General features: G+C 36.4%; 1 protein-coding gene across 2 annotated transcripts in view; it reads left to right on the top strand.

Annotated features, from left to right (window-relative positions):
* Window positions 1-23,184, top strand: part of VEPH1 (ventricular zone expressed PH domain containing 1) — a 235,637-nt gene that overhangs the window by 115,965 nt on the left and 96,488 nt on the right. For both annotated transcript variants that reach the window (XM_047100256.1, XM_047100255.1), the window contains exons 7-8: window positions 10,963-11,172; window positions 12,202-12,599. In XM_047100256.1, coding sequence (XP_046956212.1) covers window positions 10,963-11,172; window positions 12,202-12,599 — 608 coding nt within the window. The remainder of the gene's footprint in view (window positions 1-10,962; window positions 11,173-12,201; window positions 12,600-23,184) is intronic.

Genomic DNA, 23,184 nt, shown 5'->3' with positions numbered 1-23,184 from the left:
AGGTCTGACTCACTCAGGCCATGGCTTCATAGCCAACACTTGGTAACTAGAGACAGGGGCAGGGAAAGGGAGCTGAGAGTCTTCTCCTAAAGTCTGAACAGTAGTTCCCTCCAGGATATGGAATATTGGTCTGCCTGTGTCTAGACCACTGATACTTTCTCTATATATTAACACAAGAAAGACAGGGCAGATGAAGTTTCTAAAGGAATAGTAATAATAATTATTGTTATTAATAATAATAATAAATTAATAATGACAGTAATACTAATAATAAAATCTAACATCTATTGAGCAGTGTATTCTCTGTCAGGAGCAGTGCTTCACACTGATTCTGTTGTTTCATCTTTGCAACAACACTCGAGTAAAGTACAGTTGTTTTTCCTATTGTATAGGGAAATTGATATAAAGAGTACAAAAAATAAAATAAAGATCTCTGCAAGTATTATTTTAAAAAGTCAGAAACTGATCTAGTAAAATTATCTAGGGAGATTTACTATAATCGTATGAAGTTTGAAGTTTTTTTGGAAGAAAATGCTATTGCTTAACTCTTATTATAACCCAGAGCTTTATGTAGAAAGAAAACAAAAACCCTAGTGAATTTGTGGGAAACTTCCTTTAACAAGTCATATGTTTTAAGATTTAAAAATTTGCATAATGTTCAATATCTGATGTATGCATATTGGGTATACTTCATGCCTTAAAGTTTTATAAGTTTTAATAAGCCAAGCTATAGAAATTTCTGAAATAAAGTACAAATATAAAGGTATCTTTCACTTATGAAATGTGATTAGAATCCAAGGAATCAGAGAAATACTTTAGTTTGGTGACTATACATGGACTATCATGGATAGAAAATAAATACTTGCTCCTCAAATTTCTCATTTTGAGACGGTCATTGATTATTTTATTTATTTATTTAAATGTTTAATTCTATTCTAGTTAACATACAGTGTTATGTTAGTTTCAGGTATACAATATATTGATTCAACAATTCCATACATGACCCCATTCTCATCATGACAAGTACACTCCTTAATCCCCATCACCTATTTCACCCATACCCTACCCACCTCCCCTCTGTTAACCCTCAGTTTGTTCTCTGTAATTAATTGATTCTCTATATATGATTGGTTTCTCTCTCCCTCTCTCATTTTTTCCCCTTTGCTTGTTTTTGTTTATTTGTTTCTTACATTCCACATATGAGTAAAATCATATGGTATTTGTCTTACTCTATTATATTTCACTTTGCATTATACTCTCTAATCAATCCATGTTGCTAAAAATGGCAAGACTTCATTCTTTTATATGGCTGAATAATATTCCCTTGTGTGTGTGTGTGTGTGTGTGTGTGTGTGTGTGTGTGTACCACCTTTTTATCTACTCATCTATCAATGGACACTTGGGCTGCTTCCATATTTTGACTATTATAAATAATGCTGCAATAAACATAGGGATGCATATATCTTTTTGAGTTCATGTTTTTGTATTCTTTGGGTAAATATACAATAGTGGAATTACTGAATCATAAGGTAGTTCTATTTTTAATTATTTAAGGAACTTCCAAATTGTTTTCCACAGTGGCTGCATTCCCACCAACAGTGCAAGAGGGTTCCTTTTTCACCATATCTTCACCAACACTTGTTTCTTATCTTATTGATTTTAGCCATTCTGACAGGTGTGAGATGATATCTCATTGTGGTTTTGATTTGTATCTCCCTAATAATGAATGATGTTGAGTATCTTCATACGTCTGTTGACCATCTGGCTGTCTTCTTCGGAGAAATGTCTGTTCATATTCTGCCCATTTTTAATTGGATTATTTGGTGTTGAGTTCTATAAGTCCTTTATATATTTATCAGATATGTCATTTGCGAATATCTTCTCTCTCATTTGGTAGCTTGCCTTTTAGTTTTGTTGATTATTTATTTGTCTATGCAGAGGCTTTTTATTTTGATGTAGTTCTAATAGTTAATTTTTGCTTTTGATCCTCTTGCCTTAGGAGACATATTTAGAAAAATGTTGCTATAGCCAATGTCAGAGACATTATTGCCTGTGTTTTCTTCTAGGACTGTTACGGCTTTCAGGTCTCACATTTAAATCTTTAATCCATTTTGAGTTTATTTTTTTGTATGATGTGAGAAAATGGTCCAGTTTCATTTTTTTGCATGTGGCTGTCCAGTTTGTTGAAGAGACTGTCTTTTTTCCCATTGGATATTCTTTCCTACTTTGTCAAATATTAATTGACCATGTAATCATGAGTTTCATTCTGTGAAATCCTTCCTCTGTTCCACTGATCTATGTGTCTGTTTTGGGGCCAACACCATACTGTTCTGATTGCTACAGCTTTGTAGTATATCTTGAAACTGGGATTGTGATACCTCCAGTTTTGTTCTTTTTCAAGATTGATTTGATTATTCAGGGTTTTTGTGGTTCCATACCAATTTTAGGATTATTTGTTCTAGTTCTGTGAAAAATACTATTGTATTTTGATAGGGATGGCATTAAATCTGTAAATTGCTTTGGGTAGTATGGACATTTTAACAATATTTGTTCTTTCAATCCATGAGTATAGAATGACTATCCATTTGTTTGTATCATCTTTAATTTCTTTCATCAGTATTTCATTTTTTTCAAAGTATAGGTCTTTCACCTCCTTGGTTGGGTTTATTCCCACATATTTCATTGTTTTTGTCACAATTATATTAGGATTATTTTTTTAATTTCTCTTTCTTCTACTTCATTATTGCTGTATAGAAATGCAACTTATTTCTGCATATTGATTTTGTATCCTGTGACTTTATCAAAGTCATTTATCAGTTCTAGTAGACTTTTTTTTTTGGTGGTGTTGTTAGAATTTTTTATATATAGTATCATGTCATCTGTAAATAGTGAATGTCTTACTTCTTCCTTACCAATTTGTGTGCCTTTTATTTCTTTATCTTCTCTAATTGCTGTGGCTAAAATTTCCAGTATAGAAGTAAAGAGAGTGGACTATTCTTGTGTTATTCCTGATCTTAGGGGAGGAGCTCTCAGTGTTTCACTGTTGGGTATGATGTTTGCTGTGGGGTTTTCATACATGGTCTTTAATATGTTGAGGTATATTCCCTCTAAACCTATTTTGTGGAAGGTTTTTATCATGAATAAATGTTGTAGGTTGTCAAATGTTTTTTTTTGTATCTATTGAAATGATCATATAGTTTTTATTCTTTCTCCTGATGATGTGATGTATCCCTTTGACTGATTTATGAATACTGAACCACCTTTGTGTCTCAGGAATAAATCCCACTTGAAGGTAGTGCATGGTTTTTTTAATGTATTGTTGGATTCAGTTTGCTAGTATTTTATTGAGGATTTTTGCATCTATGTTCATGAGAGATATTTGCCTGAAGTTCTCTTTTTTTGTGTGATATCCTTATCTGGCTTTGGAATCAGGGTGATAATGGTCTCCTGGAATGAATTTGGAAATTTTGCTTCTTCTATTTTTTTGGAATAGTTTGAGAAGAATAGGTATTAACTCATCTTTAAATATTTGGTACAATTCACCTGTGAAGCCATCTGGTCCTGAACTTTTGTTTGTTGGGAGTTTATTGATTACTGATTCCATCTCATTATTAATAAGGGGTCTGTTTACATTTTCTATTTTTTCCTGGTTCAGTTTTGAAGATTATATGTTTTTGGGAATTTATCCATTTCTTCTATATTGTCCAATTTGTTGGCCTAAATTTTTCATAATATTCTCTTACAATCCTTTGTATTTCTGTGGTGTCAGTCATTATTTTTCCTCTTTCATTTCTCATTGTTTGAGTCACCTCACTCTCTGTCTTTCTCCCTATCTCTCTTTATGAGTCTGGCTAAAAGTTTATCAATTTTGTTGCTCTTTTCAAAGAACCTGTTCTACTACCTTTTGTTTTGCTTTGTTTTAGTTTCTATTTCTTTTGTTTCTCTTCTAATCTTTATTATTTCCTTCCTTATACTGGTTTTGAGTTTTGTTTGTTCATCTTTATCTAGCTCCTTTAGGGGTATGAGTAGGTTGTTCATTTGAGTTTTTCTTGCTTCTTGAGGTAGGCCTGTATTGCCACAAACTTCCCTCTTAGAACAGCTTTTGCTTTTGCAAAGATTTTAGACCATTGTGTTTTTATTCTCATTTGTCTCCATATTTTTAAAATTTTCTTGTTGAATTCTTGGTTGATTCATTCATTGTTTAGAAGCATGTTATTTAACCTCCATGTATTTGTATTATTTCCAGATTTTTTTCTTGTTGATTTCTAGTTTCATACTGTTGTTTAAAAAAAAAGGTATGCATGATTTCAATCTATTTGAATTTATTGAGGCTTCTTTTGTGGCCTAATATATGATCTTCTGGAGAATGTTCCCTGTGCACTTGAAAAGAATGTGTGTTCTGCTGTTTTAGGATGGAATATTCTGAATATATCAGTTAGATCCATCTGGTCCAATGTGTCATTCAAAGCCACTGTGTTCTTGTTGGTTTTCTGTTTGCATGATCTGTCCATCAGTGTAAGTGGGGTGTTAAAGTCCTCTACGATTATTGCATTACTATCAATGACTTTCTTTATGTTTCCTATTAGCTGCTTTATGTATTCAGGTTCCTCCATATTGGGTACATAAATATTTACAATTGTTATATCTTCTTGTTGGATTGTTCCCTCATTATTATATAGTATCCTTTGTCTCTTATTACAGGCTTTGTTTTAAAGTCTACTTTGTATGATATAAGTATTGCTACTCTGGCTTTCTTTCAACTTCAATTTGCATGATAAATGCTATTCGGTCCCTTCATGTTCAATCTGCATATGTCTTTAGGTCTTAAGTAAGTTTCCTGTAGGCAGCATATAGATGGGTCTTGTTTATTTATCCAATCCGTCACTCTATGTCTTTTGGTTGGGGCATTTAGTCCATTTATATTCAAAGTAATTATTGATATGAATGTACTTATTGCCATTTTGTTACTTGTGTTTTGGTTGTTTTTGTAGTTTTTCTCTGTCCTTTCTACTCTTCCTCTCCTCTCTTATGGTTTGCTGACTTTCTTTAGTGATACACTTTGATTCCTTGCTCCTTTTTTTGTATATTTATCCCTGGTTTTTGATTTGTGGATACTAATAAGTTTGCCTATAACATCTTATACACATAGCAGTCTATATTAAATTGATGGTCATGTAAGTTTGAAATCATTTGTACTCCTCTATCCCTATGTTTTAGGTACATGATATCAAACTTTATGACCTTTTATTTTGTGAGTTGCTTCACTGATCTTTATAGATATAATTAATTTTACTGGTTTTGTCCTTCCTACTCTTCTTACTCCTACTTATGTCTTTCCTTTCCACTCAAAGGGTCTGCTTTAACATTTCTTGTCAGGCTGGTTTAGTGGTCATGAATTCCTTTAACTTTTGTTTGTCTGGGAAACATTTTTTTAGGTTTACTTCTTTATTTTGAGAGAGAAAGAGAGCACAAGTGGGGAAGGGAAGAGAGAGTGAGAGAGAATCCCAAGCAGGCTCTGCAGTGTCAGCATGGATCCTGATGTGGGGCTTGAACTCACAAACCATGAGATCATGACCTGAGCCAAAGTCAAGAGCTAGATGCTTAACCGACTGAGCCACCCAGGCACCCGTGTCTGGGAAACTCTTTATTTCTCTTTCTATTTTGAATGATATCTTTGCTGGATAGAGTATTCTCAATTGCAGATTTTTTTTTCCTTTCAGCACTTTGAATGTATCATGCCATTTCCTTCCAGCCCTCAAAGTTTCTGCTGAAAAATTAACTGACAGCCTTATAGGATTTCCCTTGTAACTTTTCTTTCTTCTTGCTGCTTTTAAAATTCTCACTTTATCACAACTCTGCTATTTTATTTACTATAAGTCTTTGTGTGGATCTCCTTGGGTTGGTTTTGTTGGGAGTTCTCTGTGGCTCCTGGCTCTGGATTTCTGGTTTTTTTCCCCAGATTTGGGAAATTTTCAGCTATTATTTCTTCAAATAAATTTTCTGCCCCTTTTTTAATCTCTTCTTCTTCTGGGATTCCTATAATGCAAATGTTACCACATTTGATGGTGTTGTGGAGTTCTCCAAGCCTTTTTTTTCATTTTTTATTTTTTTCTCTCTCCTCTCAGCTTGACTACTTTCTATTACTCTGTCCTCCTAGTTGCTGATCTGTTCTTCTCATTACTATTTATTCTATCTAGTGTATTTTTATTTTCAATCATTGAGTTCTTCATCCTATTGGTTCTTTCTTATGTTTTCTATGTCTTTGTTAAAGGGTCCTCCACTCTTTTTCAAGTCCAGTGGATATCTTTATGACCATTACTTCACATTCTCTGTCTGGCATATTACTTATCTCTCTTTCATTTAGCTCTCTTGCTGTGACTTTGTCTGTTTTTTCATTAAAGACATATTGCCTTGTCTTCTCATTTTGTCTAACTCCGTGTCTCTCTCTATGTGTTAGGAAAGTTAGCTTCATTTCCTGATCTTGAAAGTAGTGGCCTTTCAAGTCCACTTGACTTGAAGAAGTCCTGTAGTACCCTGCAGTACAATGTCCCCTGTTCACCAGAACCTGTTGTTTCAGGGGTGTCTCCTATGTGTATTGCATGCACCCTCCTGTTTTTGCTGAGCCTCTTTTGCTTTCAGCTCTGTCGTTTGCAGTGGCTTTCTTTGCCTGTTGTGGGCAGGGTTTGGTCCCTGTGTTGTTGTTTGGTCAGTTTGGGTCTGCCTTGATCTTGAGTTGAGTCAGACCAGGAATTTGCCAGAGATGCAGTAGCATTGATCAGTAACATTCTTTCCCTGTGTTGTCCCCTGAGAAGGTTTAGTTTGTGGCTGGGGCCTGTATTCAGGCCTGATGTCTGCCCCTAGCCCACTGGGGGCATGTCTACAGGAGAATATGTGGACAGAGCTTATGGTGTTAGCATGGTTTGTGCAGGTGTGTCATGGGAGGAGACCTTGATCTGCTTTAGGAAACTGGAGCAGAGCCAGAGGACTCATGTCTTCAAGAGAAGGCAGGGGTGGGGCATGGTGTTAGCATGTTAGATGGAAAGTGTTCCATGATGTGCTGTTCCCCCAGATGTCCATGTGTGTAGTCTGGGGGTCGGGGGAGGTGGGGGATGTTGCTTGCTATCTCCTCTTTTCCTGGAGAAGTCTCCTAAAGACGTCTGACCCTCCAGCACATGCTGAGATTAGGAAATAAACCTTCCTATATATCCCAACCATGTTTCAAACTGCTATTTCTATGCTGTATCTCTGCAGAGCTGTTTGTTGTCCTATCTCTTTAAGGGCAGTAACTCAGTTTCTTCTTGCCCTCTGGCTCTCCCAGAGTGGAGCCTACTGAATTTTAAACTTCCAGATGTTAATCTTCTATTGTAAGAGCTCACAAAATTTGTCCCCTGTGGTTTCCAAAACAACATGTTATAGGAATTCATCTTACCTGTGTGGGTTTCCCATGCCTGAGGTGCTTGGTGTGACGGTTTGTTTCTCTCCTCTCTTCATACCTGTGGTGCCTCTTCCTCTGTGGACAGTCCTGTGAGTCCATTATATTCCACTATGTCTCTACCCTTTCTACCCTCTTCAATGTGGCCTCTTCTCTTCATTTAGCTGTGGAGAGTCTGTTCTGCCAGTCTTCAGGTCATTTTCTGAGTTGTTTACACTGATGTGGGTGTTATTTAGTTGTATCCTTGTGATGAGGTGAGCTTAGGATCGTCCTACCCCGCCATCTTCCCCAGAAGTCCCATTGGATCTTTGAAAATTAGCCTTGGTAATTATCATGGTTTGTAAGTTACCATACAGTGATAGTACCATCTTTGTTTCATTTGTAACAGGAGTATAAAGTCCATCTTTTAGAATCATCTGGCTGGAACATGTCAAAACCTCCCATCTGTTATGGGTAGCCAGTATCATATGTATCATAAAGGGAAACATGTTCATGATTATTCCCTTTATTCCCATGTACTGATTCTTCAAATCTACTCATGTATATTTCAGTGAAGCATGATGTGGATAATAAATTTTGCATTCTGTATGCAAAACCAAGGAAGCCTATAAAAACTACACAAATATGTATTTAAGTTTTCTCAGCAATAGCTTATTAGACAATAAACAATATCTTGGTTACTTAAGGGATAATCTACTTGCTTTCCCAGTGGAACCATTTACATTTGTCCCTGAGCTGGATTAAAGGGTAATTATAAAAACTGTGGGCCCAAAACTATGAGCCCTCCCTCAAAGCCAGTACTCCTCTATGGGCCAGCCAGAAAAGCTTCCAAACAATCTTCCTTAGTACCCACCATACATATGACCCCAGAATGGGTGGAATGTAATTGAAAAAAAAATCTGTCACCATCCCTATCATGTTGGTTTTCCCTAAAAAGCAGTGCCGTTAAAAAACAAACAAAACAACAAAACAAAAACAAAAACAAAACAAATTGTATTTTCTCACCCTCACCTACATACTATGCCAGGTTTACTTTGGCTTTTAGGGGGAAATAGCCATATGTTTGAAAAAGCTATGATTGTTTTGTATGCTTGAGGCCCTTTTCATTAACCTCCAGGAAAAATGGTAAAGAGGGCCAAGTAAATATACATAGACAAACCAACAGAATCATTAAGCCATCTTGATGAATGGATTTCTAGAGATTATTAACCTTTATGTTTATTAATAACCTCACATGATAGGATTGATAGTGATTGTTAAATAGAAAGTAAAGTAGCTTTAGGATGTCTAAGGCAGATCAAGGAAAATAAACACACACTACTTTTCTGTAATCATTCAGCACCTTGGTGAGCATCAGTGAGCTATTTCTGCAGCTTATCAGTAGGCTTCCACTCTGTTTAAGGCACATATTAGTCCTTAGAAGGGTTCCAAAGTTATTCCACAAATAACCCCTGCATTAAAGGAGGTAATTTTAATGAGTCACAGAGTATTTTCACAAATGATGCTATAAAAAAGATAGTTGGGGGGCGCCTGGGTGGCTCAGTCGGATGGGCGTCCAACTTAGGCTCAGGTCATGATCTCCCAGTACGTGAGTTCTAGCCCCGCGTTGGGCTCTGTGCTGACAGCTTAGAGCCTGGAACCTGCTTCAGATTCTGTGTCTCCCCCTCTCTCTTTTCCCTTCCTCTGCCTGTGCACGCTCTCGCTCTCTCTCTTAAAAATAAATAAACCTTAAAAAAAGATTAATTGGAACTATTAATATCATTCATGGAAAATGTCTTTCCTCCAACATATTAAAATTCAGAAAGAATTTTCTTATTTCATAACATAAAAGAGTCACAGTGATAGCCATAAAATTAACAAAACCATGACTTTACACAGTCCATTGAAATGTTCTTATTCTGTCAATTTCATTGCAAACAAATCAGCGCATAAGAGTTTTCTAAAACATGTCTGGCATGAATTTCATATGAAAGCCATGCTTTTGTAGAGCTGGATAAGAATATGGTAGATAACCACAAAAACTGCTTTTGATTCTCTGATTTCTTCCAAAACTCTCCTTCTAATGTAAAATTGATATAAATACCAATATTTATAAACTTCTGGCAGAAGAAGTTATAGAAGCAATTTCAAAGATCCGTGTTCATTGTTCACCTGAAAGTAAGGTAACATTGTGTGTCAACTATACTCAAATAAAAAACAAAAATTTAAACAAAGAGAAGGAAGTTTATTTTTTTAATTTTAATGTTCTTATTTTATTTTTGAGAGACAGAGGGAGAGAGAGACAATGTGTGAGCATGGGAGGGGCAGAGAGAGAGGGAGACACAGAATCTGAATCAGGCTCTAGGCTCCGAGCTGTCAGCACAGAGCCAGTGCAGGGCTCAAACTCATGAACTGTGAGATCATGACCTGAGCCGAAGTTGGACGCTTAACTGACTGAGCCACTCAGGTGCCCCAAGAGAAGGAAGTTTAACACACAGATCACTCCACTGTTGGCAACAACAAAGAGCCCTAGAGTGTAAATATCAGTGCAGGCAAAATTGAGCAAAGGGTTCAGATGACACATAGAGTGATCTGTGGTGTTAGGGCTACAGAAGGATAATTGGAAGCTGAAGAAGATCTGTATGGTTGCATGAAGAAAGCCTCCTACTCACACCACTCCTACCAGCAGGCCACGTACCTGCCAGGACATGATGGTTGTATAGTTCAAGGGCTTGCAGATGGCCACATAACAGCCATAGGCCATCATACTAAGTAGGATGACCTCAGCAGCTCCAAAGACATGTTCTCCAAAGACTTAGGTCATGTACCCCTTGAATAGGATGGTCTTCTCATAGAGTGAATCTACAATCAGTTTAGGGGTGTTTATAGAGGAATAGCCAGCATCAATAAAAAAAGAGATAGGCCAGGAAAAGGTACATGGGAGACCCCACTGATAGGCTGGCAGTGATGGTGACCATAATGAGCATATTTCCTACCACAGAAATGATGTAGGTGACAGAAACTAGAACAAATATAATTTTCTTTAAGAAAAAAAAAGGTGGGGGGCACCTGGCTGGTTCAGTCAGTGGAGCATGCAACTCTTGATCTTGGGGTTGTAAGTTCAAGCCCCACATTGGGTATAGAATGTACTTAAAAATAAAATCTTAAAAACAAACCCTATATCCATTGTAGTTACTCAATAAATATTTGTTAAATGACTAATGAAAAATGTATCAGGGGGCACCTGGTTGGTTTGGGCAGTTAAGCATCCCACTCTTGGTTTCAGCTCAGGTCATAATCTCATGGTTTGTGAGTTCCAGCCCCGCATCAGGCTCAGTGCAGAGTCTGCTTGGGATCCTCTCTCTCTCTCTGCCCCTCCCCTGCTCGCTCGCTCTCTCTCTTTCTTTCTCTCTCTCTCTCTCTCTCAAATAAACTTAAAAGATGTATTAAATAATTTTTTCTATTTTGAACAAGAATCAGTTAAATAGAGAGTAACACTGTTCTGAGGGTATATGTGACCACATCTAATGCAATGATTTTTGGTTTTTTAGGAGAAAACCCAGCAATGAAATTGAATTCCCTGAGAAGCTGGAAGAAATCAAGTTCACTGTAGCTGAAGATGAAGACCATGAAAAGCTCCAAGTTAAAATACAGGCTTTTGAAGACAAAATAAATGCTGAGAGCAATACTCCTAGCTCTATAAGAAGATATAGTTTGGGCCAATTTTCTAAGGAAGAAAGAAAAGACATTAGATTTAACAGGTATAAATTTTGCTTGGCTGTTTTTTTTTTTTTTTAAGTATGCACTTTGTGTTTGCTGTTAGTTTTGTTATCGCATTATCACGGGGTGTTTTTTTAAGTATCTTTTACCTATAGCACCCAAAGTCCTATCTTTTCATGAATGAAATGGCATTCACAGTGCTTCTGTTATCCAAAGGAGCTTGCTATAAATACAGGGTCTCTTGGGTGTCTCAGTCAGTTGAGCAGCCAACCCAATTTCAGCTCAGGTCATGATCCCAGGGTCCTGCGCTTGATCCAGCATCAGGCATCAGGCTCCATGCTGAGTGTGGAGTGGGCTTGGGATTCATTCTCTCTCTCTCTGCCCCCCTACCCCACTCATGTGCTCTCTCTCAAAAAAAAAAAAGGAGAAAATAAATGGAAAACAAACCTGTGGCTTATTTTTTAAAAATACTTTTTAGGGGCGCCTGGGTGGCTCAGTCGGTTAAGCCTCCGACTTCAGCTCAGGTCACGATCTCACGGTCCATGAGTTCGAGCCCCGCATTGGGCTCTGGGCTGATGGCTCAGAGCCTGGAGCCTGCTTCCGATTCTGTGTCTCCCTCTCTCTCTGCCCCTCCCCTGTTCATGCTCTGTCTCTCTCTGTCTCAAAAATAAATAAACGTTAAAAAAAATTAAAAAAAAATACTTTTTAAACATAAATATGTTATATTGAGAATGACTATCAGAAGCTTCGCTTGTTTTCTGATGAAAAAGCAGACTCCGAAGTAGAAAAAAGAATGCAAGTATATAAGTCCACCATTTTCCAGTTAGTTTTGCCATGAAATTGATTTTTAAATCTTTGTTTTTGGAGGTGGCCTAGATCTTCAAAGATTTGGCTTATTACATAATTTGTTGCTGGTCTATGTGTTTTATCAAATCTGTTTGTAGCACCAATTTATGGTCTCCCATTCTAGAGGAAGTAACTCTTCCCCACTGTTATTATCCTTTCTTTTGCTTCTCAGTGGATGCTAGCTCAACTTCTTTGCCTGTCTTCACTTTTTGTTTATATTGCAGGTCAAAGAGTTTGGCTTTGCACACTGTGCTAACAAAGAGCATGAGTTCAGATGATGGGGAAATTGTAGAGAGTGGAGATATGCCAGCTAGGATCATTCTTTCAGAAACAGATCCACTTAGCCAAGGAAACGACAAGTTGCCCTTTAAGGCAAACTCTGACAGATCACAGCTGAGAAATTCTTCAGTTTCACACCCAAGTATTATACATACAGAATCAGAGAATTTGCCAGAAACAGTTAAAGAAAACTGCCAGGAGGAAACTCCAGAAACAACTGCAAGTCCTGTAGAATACCAAGATAAGCTCTACTTGCACTTAAAGGAGAATTTCAGTGAAGTAAAGGCATACGCTGTGGAAATCGGAAAGAAGATTCCAATCCCTGATCAGTGTACCATTGAAGGTAAGTTCTTTGAACACCCTAAACTTGAGAAATTTCAAATATCACTGGGGAAGAAACAAAAAGGCTCAAATCATAAAAATTGCCATACCCTGGATTTTTTGTAAAATAGATCATTTGAAAACACCCTTAGGTTATTTTAATTGCTTTTTCCCCCCCCAATAAGGTCAATCATCTTTTTAATTCCTATTTGAATCTACTTAGGTACACTTAAGCTCACCGACTCTGACTTTTTCAAACCTGAAATACATTGTTCCTGATTCCCTGTCCCTAGTGTTTAGGAAAATTCTGGAAGGGGTCTGTGTTTCCCAAAGCAGGCTCTCAGGTAGAGGTGCAGCCAGAGACATTTTTTTCATCCACATAATAATGCGAGGAAGCCATGTACAGCATTGAGCCCCAGGACATTTTTCTCCCATTCATTCAATAGCACTTACGAAGCAATTACTGTGTGCCAGGCACTGTACTAAAAATTCAGCTTTGTGTGAGATTCAGCTATGACCCAAACAGACACAGTCCCTGGCTTCTTGGAAATTATAGAAAGGAAAAAGTGAAATCATAGTCAGGAGATGATGTATGTCAGGAACCAGTAAGAGTGTGAGCTAGTCAGAAAACAGAGAACAAAGCAAAAGATGTCAGGAACTGAGGCATCCCTTGGGTGCACAATTTAAGGAGGTGCCAAAAAAGCTCAGCAAAATTTTAAGTAAAGAAAGGATTAGTATGTCTTCCTAAGTCATATTGGAGCAGAGGCAAAAGGAATATGAAGTAATATTGATCATGTTTCCACTTACAATTTTGATATTTTGTTCATTATGAACTTTTTGTGTTAATTTTGATTTCTTAAAATATTACTTATTTTGACTACAAAATTTTCTGGTGCTTCTTAAATTTTGTGCCCTGGTACCGAAAAAGATGATAGGTTTGAGGCACAAGTGCTAAAATGGAAGAGTGCCCAGGGCAAGCTCATCCTTCTGGCAGTGGGTTGAACAGGTTTGGAGATTTTGAAGGCACTATCAGGCTAATTAGATTTTTCCTGTGGTTCTTCTCACTTAACAGCCATGCTATTCCTTTCAGATTAAGATGAAGGTCCTGGACTACTTGTTGGGCATGACAGCTTTTCACAGGCGATGCCCATGTAGAAAAAGCTAGGCAGCACATCTTTCAGAAAGAAACACAGCTGAAGAATAATGAATCCGATTCATATTCACCCACCCACTGTCATCCCCCTCAGGGGATGATACTAGGAAGGTCCCATTTTCCATATTCTACTTTCTATCCCTTCTCCCACTCCAAACCAGAGGAAAGAATGTATTCTCATGCTAACAAAGGGAAAGGAATGTATTCTAATGCTCACAAGGACTTGGTAATGACAAATATTGTCTGTGTGTCTGTAGAATCTGACATTTTCAGAAGTGTTTACAATAATTTATTGATTAGGAGTCTTAAAACTTTTTCAAAGAGTGACAATAAAAGTGGTATTGCTCATATTCAATATAAGTTTTGGATAATTAAGTATAGCAGGGCTTGAGAATAGGTAAAGTCAATAAAACTCAATTAACACAAACTTTTTATGATTTCCCATTTCACTAATATTCTATGTATTTAATGCACAGGTTGGAGAACTTAATAGAAATGAGGTTACATGAATTTCCCAGCTTAAAAAAGGAAACCTGTAGCAAATATAAAGTTAGACACATTTCCACCTGCCAGAATAGTTTTGTTTTTCAAGATTAGGTTAAAGCATTGAAGCTGTGCTATATAGTGAGTTTTAATCTTGTGAAAATGTAAGGCAGTCTTGCAGTTACTTCAAGCATCCAGTTGTCAAAAACACATGTTATTTCTTATTGCCTTGAATTATTTGAGGACTTTGAGAGTTAACTAAGTCGCTTGGGTTTTTTTTTTCCAAAATATTGAAGGAATCCACCATCTTTACTAAAAACAAACAAGAATCAAAAGGTATTTTCTTTTGATATTTCCTGCCAGGAATGACCTAGAACTGAGTATGTCTATTTTTTTTTTAAGTTGACATTTTGGAATTTGTTCACATTTTTGTAACTTCCTGGAAGTTCCTGGAAAATTCCTTGCACAGAGATATGTGTGAGGGATTGAAGATTTATATGACTCACTGTAAATACATCCACTGAGAAAGGACTCGTACTGACTGCAGGGGACATGTTGTTACTATTCCAGGGATTGTGTAAACCATTCAGAAGAAAGCCAGCAGTCATCTGGCTGACACAGTTTTGCTTGCTGTCATGAGATCACTCAGCTCAGCAATATCACATTTCTTTTCTTAGATATTTATTAAAGAAAGATTTAGGGTTAGAAACTGTGTTATGCTTAATGTGTTGTGGGTGTAAAAGAGGCATATTTGGTCTTTCTTGCTGAATAATGCAAGGCAATCAAGAAGCAAAGGGGAGAAGCATAAAAACCACTTCTACAACAGGGAGAGTTAAAAAGATAAATAACCAGCAGGAAACAAGAACAACAACAACAAAGTGTTAAGAATCATTTTAGACAGATGTCATAATGTCTATAGTATAAGAAAATGATAAAACAACCTTTAAAGAAGTTCTTTTGGTATTGTTTTGAATCATATGAAAAAAAACAACTGATATCTGATTTCCTTACTCTGACCTGCAAAAACATCACTTTCATGTGGTTCAATCTAATACTTTAATAATAAACTGTGTTGAAAGAACAGGAACCTCACTAGTCACAGCACAACAGAATCCAGTATTAGGTGAGTCAAGGTCAGAGATACCATTCTTATCCATAGCCCACCATCTTATTATTGCATGATATTAATCACAGTGGGGACAGGCAATGGAGTATAAATAGAGCAGCACAAATCTATCATCATGTCTGGAAAAATTGTCAAACCCCAGGTCTTATTGAGGTTGGGTCAGCAGTGTCATTTTGGATATGAAAGAGCCTGTTATTCCCAAGTCAGTAATTCTCTCCTTGGTCTTATAGGCCTCTAGTGTGGGTGCAGGTTAGCCAACCATAGAAAGTTATATATTCATATCCAGAGTGATGGTCTGACATCACTGACTGATTGTATTTATATATAAGACTGAAGGAATTTAGTTCATTAGCCAAAGGGTATTTTAAATATCTGAATCACTGGAATTCCTTTATGTGAACAAAAATAATTAGAGGTTAAAAGAATCCAGAAATGCATGATATTGAAATAAATCCTTGAAAATCTGGCCCATCACTGGTGTTCTATAAAGGATGATATAAAAGCTTACAAGAACCCATCAACGCTGCTTTGGTTTGCTTTGAAGTATTTCCTGATGGGGTGAAAATACATCCCATCTGTAAAGCATATCAGCAAGCCTGACTTGCAGAAAGCTAATTTTAAAGCTAGTAATGTCTTCCTTTCTCTAATAGACCGACATGAGTTGATTTTTCAACTTGAACAGATATAAGAATACAAAAAAATAAAAGTTTATTATAAAATCAAGAAGCAGCTGTTATTTCATAATTAATTACAAATAAAGATTTCTTATTGAAAGTTTGCATATAGTCAGCTCCAACCTCATGTTGGCATGACCAAGGAGGCAAAGCCAACCCAGCCCTTACCTCTTTGTCCTCAGTTGGTCTAACCTGAGGGACGATGATAAAACCCATTCATTTACTGGTTCTGGAGGAGGTTTCCTTCTTTTTTAAAATACATTGGTAATTGTGGGATTAGGATCATTTATCCCTGAGGAGAGTTGTAAGATTTGGAGACAGAGGAAAATCCTAAAACTTTTCCACACAATTTCAGAGAGAGAAAGAGCAAATAAGAAAATATTGCAAATTCCTTGGTGTCTTATTCATTGATATGGTCCACTTGGCCCCTGTTTGAAGGACAGTTTTCCCTAACAGTTTTCCTTGGTAGGGAAAACTTTTCTAGAGAATTTTTCTTGGTGCTTTGGACTTTATCTTAGATTACCTCTCTGCCAATTCCCATTTTTCCAGAGTGAACTTTAGTCAAAAGAAGATAGATATAATGGTGGCCAGATTCTCCTCTTAACCTTCTCCTGTCACTCCTGTCCTGGTGCCAGTCATCCTCAATGTCCCATGAGAAACATTTAAATAATATGGCTAGAGGAAGACCTTACAAATCCTTTTGAAAAGATCCAAACTCTTCTTTTGAGTTAACATCAGATTACTGTCCTTGTTCATCCCCAGTAGAGTAGCTGCAACACCCTGGCAGGCAACCACATCACTGGTAAAGATGTTATGCACTTAAATATACAACTTACTTGTTTGCAAAGTTCCACTAGAGAACATCACGTAACTTTATTTCTCGTTAGTTATATTTTCAAAAGCTAGTTCTAAAAAGGAGGAGGAGGAGAAGAAGGACAAGTTTTATTTTCTTTGAACATTCAAATAGATAAGGAAAAATGCCCTGGAGCACCTGGGTGGCTCAGTGGCTTAAACTTCCGACTTCAGCTCAGGTCATCATATCACAGTTGGTGAGTTCAAGCCCCGCCTCGAGCTTTGGAGCCTGCTTCAGATTCTGTGTCTCCGTCTCTCTCTCTGCACTTCCCCACTCACGCTGTCTGTCTGTCTGTCTGTCTGTCTCTCTCTCTCTCTCTCAAAAAAATAAAAATAAACATTAGAAAAAAGAAAGAAAAATGCCTTAACCATGCTTTTGAACAAAAGGGTGTGCTGCTTATGTGCATGTTGGTTTACCTGATATATATCTATGAATGAGAAGTATCTTCATCCAACTAGGAAACAGTACAAAGGAAACTGGTAAGTATATGTACACTCAGGCCATTTTGTATGGAAATCCAGGAGTGATTATCTGCCTGTTATCAAATGACTCGTCCAAACACTTGAAATGGTCAGTTCCCCTAATATAGTGCCCACCTTGGATATGTCTCTAATAGGTTTAAAAAGACCTTGCTAATAAATAAACAGAAGTAAAAGTAAATACATAATAGAGCAAAAATGCACAGGAGTGCATTTTGATATATCTCACCCAAAGGCAGCCACATTGAAAGAAGGAGGAAGGGAAGAAAGTGAAAGAGGAGGTGTCTTACGTACAGAAGTAGTTGTTGTGAGAGATATAATATTCTCAGCTATATTCTTCTAAATGTATTACTTTTAAGATAGAAAGATATGGCATTATACTCTTATATCTGTAGTTAGTATTAATCTTTTTTTAGGGAAGCTCATACTCGGAGATTATTAGTAGTAATCCCTTGTTGTCTGGGTGGTTGTCTTTACTCCAAAACATACAGTGCTGTACAAAACGGTCCTGAGCCACTGACTGTCAACAGCACAGGAGTACATTCCAATCCAGCTTGCCACAAACCAAATTTCAGGAAGTGAATGTTATTTTTCCGTTTGCTTCCATTATGAAACTGGCAGTATATGCCCTGTAGGGAAACAAAATGGTCCCTGGATATCATCAAATCTCACTTAAAAACTGAGCAAATCCATATTTCTGAGCTCTGTTGATGATGAAGAGCTGACAGCCAAGGAAACTGAAAAGAGTTTTGATATAATATAGGAAAAGGCAAAAAAAATTAATTTCCTCTTGTTTGATCCACAACAACAATCAAACTTCAGATGATGGAGGATTTTAAAATGTTTTTCCAAAAACGCAGGCAATTACATAATTGGCAATCAGGAGTCCAGGTATTGATAATTTGGAAGGTATTTATTTGTGTCACAGTCTATATTCATAGAGTTGTGTGTTTACAAACAGCAGATAAGTCTCTAAAGCAGACAGAATCTCATGTCATCTGTTGGCAGATCCATTTGGAGTAAGAGAAAAAGAACTATGTAAGTGACACCAAATTCCTGTTTCCTCTGCTCACATTTTTGCCCTGTCCATATTAGAGATCAGTAAGAAATAATAAAATGAATTTTTTTCTTTTTTAAAAAAAAGGTTCAATGGACTTTTAAAAATAAATTGCTTTATGGGAACATCATTTTTCATGTGAAATATTCACATCAATTACCCGATAGCCATTAAAATATTATGCCACCATTAAAATAAGCCACAAATGTGGGAAGCATACCATTTCAGAAACTCAGAGTATGATTCTGTTTCTCATACCAAACATCCTCATTTCTAATAGCCTTTTCATATCAGCTTCTGTCATTTAGTAATATGCATTTATGCTTCCTTTATATCTTTTTTGTGGTTTGGTAGCTCATTTTTTTGCATAAGTAATATTCCAACGTTTGGATGTATTTACCATTGTAGAATCATAGAGAATAGCTTCACTGCTCTAAAAATCCTCTCTGCTCTGTCTATTCATCCTGATTCTTCATTTTTCATTAATTCTACAAATATTTCTGAGTGCCTACTCACACCAGCATCCTTCTAGGAACTTTAGAAATGTCAGTGAACAAAAACAGGCAAATATCCTTGGCTTCAAAGTGATAAATAAATAAAGTAGGGTGTTGGAAAGTGTTAAGTGCTACAGTCAAAGAAAATATAGAGCTGGCTAAGGAGAACAAGGACAGAAAAGGATTTACATATATGTATATGGAGAGGGAGGCACTTCTAGAAAGACACACATAAAACTATCACCACTACTTCTTTCTGAAGAATCAAATTGGGGATGGGGTAGAGAAGAAGTGGAGGGTAAAGGCGAAACTTGCACATTTTTAAAGTACACATTTCTGCAAGGTTTGGAATTTTGTAATTCCAAAAACCCTGTGTATTACAGGGTCATGGATTTTTAACCTGTACTGGTTAAAACTGTCAGGGGCCCCTAGAAAGGGTCCCAACCCCCCTCTTTCCTTCTTTCTTTGCCCTGCAAACAGAGCAACTGTGATATAGCTGATGTTATACAGGGACCTTCCTGATTGATATTTAAACCAAGAATTCCACAGCTTAAGGAAACTTGAAAAGCACTCAGCTGGATCATTTTTAAGGTCCTTTAAAAGAATCTTGTGTGCTCTAAATTAATTAATTCTAAGTGTCTTATGTCAGAGCTAAAAAAATGTAAATGCTTGTTATTTGGCCAAGTTTTTCATCAGCCTCAAGTTTATTGCTAATTTTATATCTCCAGTGTAAACCTAAAAAAAAAAACAAAAAACAAAAACTTCTCTTTCATGTTAATTTCCTGTCCTTTTTTTCCAGACATCTGTATCCATCAACTTACAATAGTTTATTGGGAGAAAATAGACCAGATTGTTCAATACTTTTGAAGCTTGTCACACTGTCTACCTGAATTTATTGATATCTATCAAACAGCAAATGACCAGCCATGATAAGCAAATCAATGCATTGTGCCTGTATTGACTGGTCTATTTTTTTTTTTTACTTTTTTCTATTTTAATTCCAATATACTTAACATACAGTGTTATATTCATTTCAGATGTACAATATGCTGATTCAGCAGTTCCATACATCATCAGTGCTCATCACAAATGCACTCCTTAATCCCCATCACCTATTTCACCCATCTCCCCACCCCCTCCCTTCATGTAACCATCAGTTTGTTCTCTATAGTTAAAGAATCTGTTTCTTAGTTTGTCTCTATTTTTTTTCTCATTTGCTTTGTTTTTTAAATTCCACATATGAGTGAAATAATATGGTATTTGTCTTTCTCTGACTGACTTAATTTGCTTAGCAATATACACATATGTGTATATATGTATGTATGTATATATACCACTTGATCCATTCATCAATTGATGGACACTTGGGCTGCTTCCATAATTTAGCTATTGTAAATAATGCTGCTATAGTCATAGGGATGCATTTATCCCTTTGAATCAGGGCTTTCGTATTGTGGGTGTAAATACACAGTAGGGCCATTGCTGAATCATAGGGTAGTTCTGTTTTTAACACTTTGAGGAAACTCCATCTGTTTTCCAGAGTGGTTGCACCACTTTGCATTCCCACCAACAGTGCACGAGTGTTCCTTTTTCTCCACATCCTTGCCAACACTTGTTGTTTCCCGTGTTTTTGATTTTAGCCATTCTGACAGTGTGAGGTGATATCTCCTTATAGTTTTGATTTGCATTTCCCTGGTGATGAGGGATATTGAGCAACTTTTCATGTGTCTGTGTGACATCTGGATGTCTTTTTTGGATAAATGTCTATTCATGTCTTCTGTCCAGTTTTTAATTGGATTATTTGTTTTTGGGGTGTTGACGTGTAAGTTCTTTATATATATGTTTGATATGGAGCCTTTATAAGATAAGTCATTTGCAAATATCTTCTTTTATTCAGTAGTTGCCTTTTAGTTTTGTTGATTGTTTCCTTGGCTGTGCAGAGGCTTTTTATTTTGATGTAGTCCCAAAAGTTTATTTTTGCTTTTGTTTCCCTTGCCTTAGGAGACATATCTAGAAAAATGTTGCTACAGCCAATGTCAGAGACATTATTGCCTGTGTTCTCTTCTAGGATCTTTATGGCTTCAGATCTCACATTTAGGTCTTTAATACACTTTGAATTTATTTTTGTGTATGGTGTAAGAAAGCGGTTCAGTTTCATTCTTTTGTAGGTAGCTGACCAGTTTTCCCAACACCATTTGTTGAAGAGGCTGTCTTTTTCTCATTGGATATTCTTTTCTACTTAGTGAAAGATTAATTGATCATATAATTGTGGGGTTATTTCTGGGCTTTTATTTTGTCCTATTGATCTATGTATCTATTTTTGTGCCAGTACCATACTGTTTTGATTGCTACAGCTTTGTAATATAACTTGAAATCTGGAAATGTGAGGCTTCGAGTTTTGCTTTTCTTTCTCAAAATTGCTTTGGTTATTCACGGTCTTTTGTGGTTCCATACCAATTTTAGGGTTGTTTGTTCTGGTTCTGTGAAACATGCTGTTGGTATTTTGAAAGGAATTGCGTTAAATGTGTACATTGTTTGGGGTAGTATAGACATTCTAATAATATTTGTTCTTCCAATTCATGAGTATGGAATGTCTTTCCATTTGTGTCATCTTCAATTACTTTCATCAAGTAATTTCAGAATACGGGTCTTTCACCTCTTTGGTTAGATTTATTCCTAGGTATCTTACTGTTTTTGGTGCAACTGTAAATGGAATTGTTTTCTTAATTTCTTTCTGTTGCTGCATTATTAGTGTATAGAAATGCAACAGATTTCTGCACATTGATTTTGTATCCTACAACTTCACTGAATTCATTTATCAGTTCTAGCAGTTTTTGGTGGAATATTTTGTGTTTTCTATATATAGTATCATGTCATCTGCAAATAGTGAATGTTTTACTTCTTTCTTACCATTGTGGATGACTTTTATTTCTTTTTGTTGTCTGATTGTCTAGGACTTCTAGTACTATGTTGAATAAAAATGGTGAGAGAGGACATCCTTATCTTATTCCTGGTCTTGGGAGAAAAGCTCTCAGTTTCCCCCCGTTGAGTATGATGTTTGCTGTGGGTTTTTCACATGTGGCCTTTATTATGTTGAGGTATGTTCCCTCTAAACCTACTGTGTGGAAGAATTTTACCATGAATGGATGTTGTACTTAGTCAAATGCTTTTTTTTTCTGCATCTATTGAAATGATCATATGGTTTTTATTCATTCTCTTACTGATGTGACATATCATGTTGACTGATTTGCAAATATTGAGCCACCCTTGCATACCAGGAATAAATCCCACATGATCATGGTGAGTGATTTTTTTAAATTTACTTTAATGTTTATATATTTTTGAGAAAGTGTGCAAACAGGGGAGGGGCAGAGATAATGGGAGACACAGAATCCAAAGCAGGTCCAGGCTCTGAGCTGTCAGCACAGAGCCCAACACAGGTCTTAAACCCATGAGCCGTGAGATCATGACCTTAGCTGAAGTCCGGCACTTAACTGACTAAGCTACCCAGGTGCCCCTGGTGAATGATGTTTTTTAATGTAATGTTGGATTTGGTTTGCTAGTATTTTGCTGAGAATTTTTGCATCTCTGTTCATGAAAGATATTTGCCTGAAGTTCTCTTTTTTTTTGTTGTGTCCTTATCTGGTTTTGGAATCAGGGTAATAATGACCTCCTGGAATGAATTTGGAAAATTTCCTTCTTCTATTTTTTGGAATAGTTTGAAAAGAATAGGTACGAACTCATCTTTAAATGTTTGGTAGAATTCACCTGTGATGTCATTTGGTTCTGGACTTTTGTTTGTTAGGAGTTTGCTGATTACTGATACAGTCTCCTTGCTGGTAATCAGTCTGTTAAAATTTTCTATTTCTTCCTGCTTTAATTTTGGTAGGTTGTATGTTTCTAAGAATTTATCCATTTCTTCTAGGTTGTCTAATTTTGTAGGCATATAGTTTTTCATGATATTCTCTTCAATTTGTATTTCTGAGGTGTTGGTTGTTATTTCTCCTTCATTTGTGATTTTTATTTGAGTCCTTTCTCTCCCTCTCTTTTTGATAAGTCTAGCTAAGTTTATGAATTCAGTTGATCTTTTCAAAGAACCAGCTCTTGGTTTCATTGATCTATTACTTTTTTTTTAGTTTTTATAGCATTTATTTCTACTCTAATCTTTATTATTTCCTTCCTTATACTGGTTTGGGGGTTTGTTTGTTCTTCTTTATCTAGCTCCTTTAGGGGTTGAGTAGCTTGTTCATTTGAGTTTTTCTTGCTTCTTGAGGTAGGCCTGTATTGC

This window comes from Lynx rufus, unplaced genomic scaffold (genome assembly GCF_022079265.1).
Source record: "Lynx rufus isolate CCGP_SWC_20201006 ecotype Redwood Valley unplaced genomic scaffold, mLynRuf1.p SCAF_5, whole genome shotgun sequence".
NCBI lineage: Eukaryota > Metazoa > Chordata > Mammalia > Carnivora > Felidae > Lynx > Lynx rufus.
The sequence above is the reverse complement of the archived record's forward strand: the minus strand, read 5'-3'. Positions and strand labels throughout refer to the sequence as shown.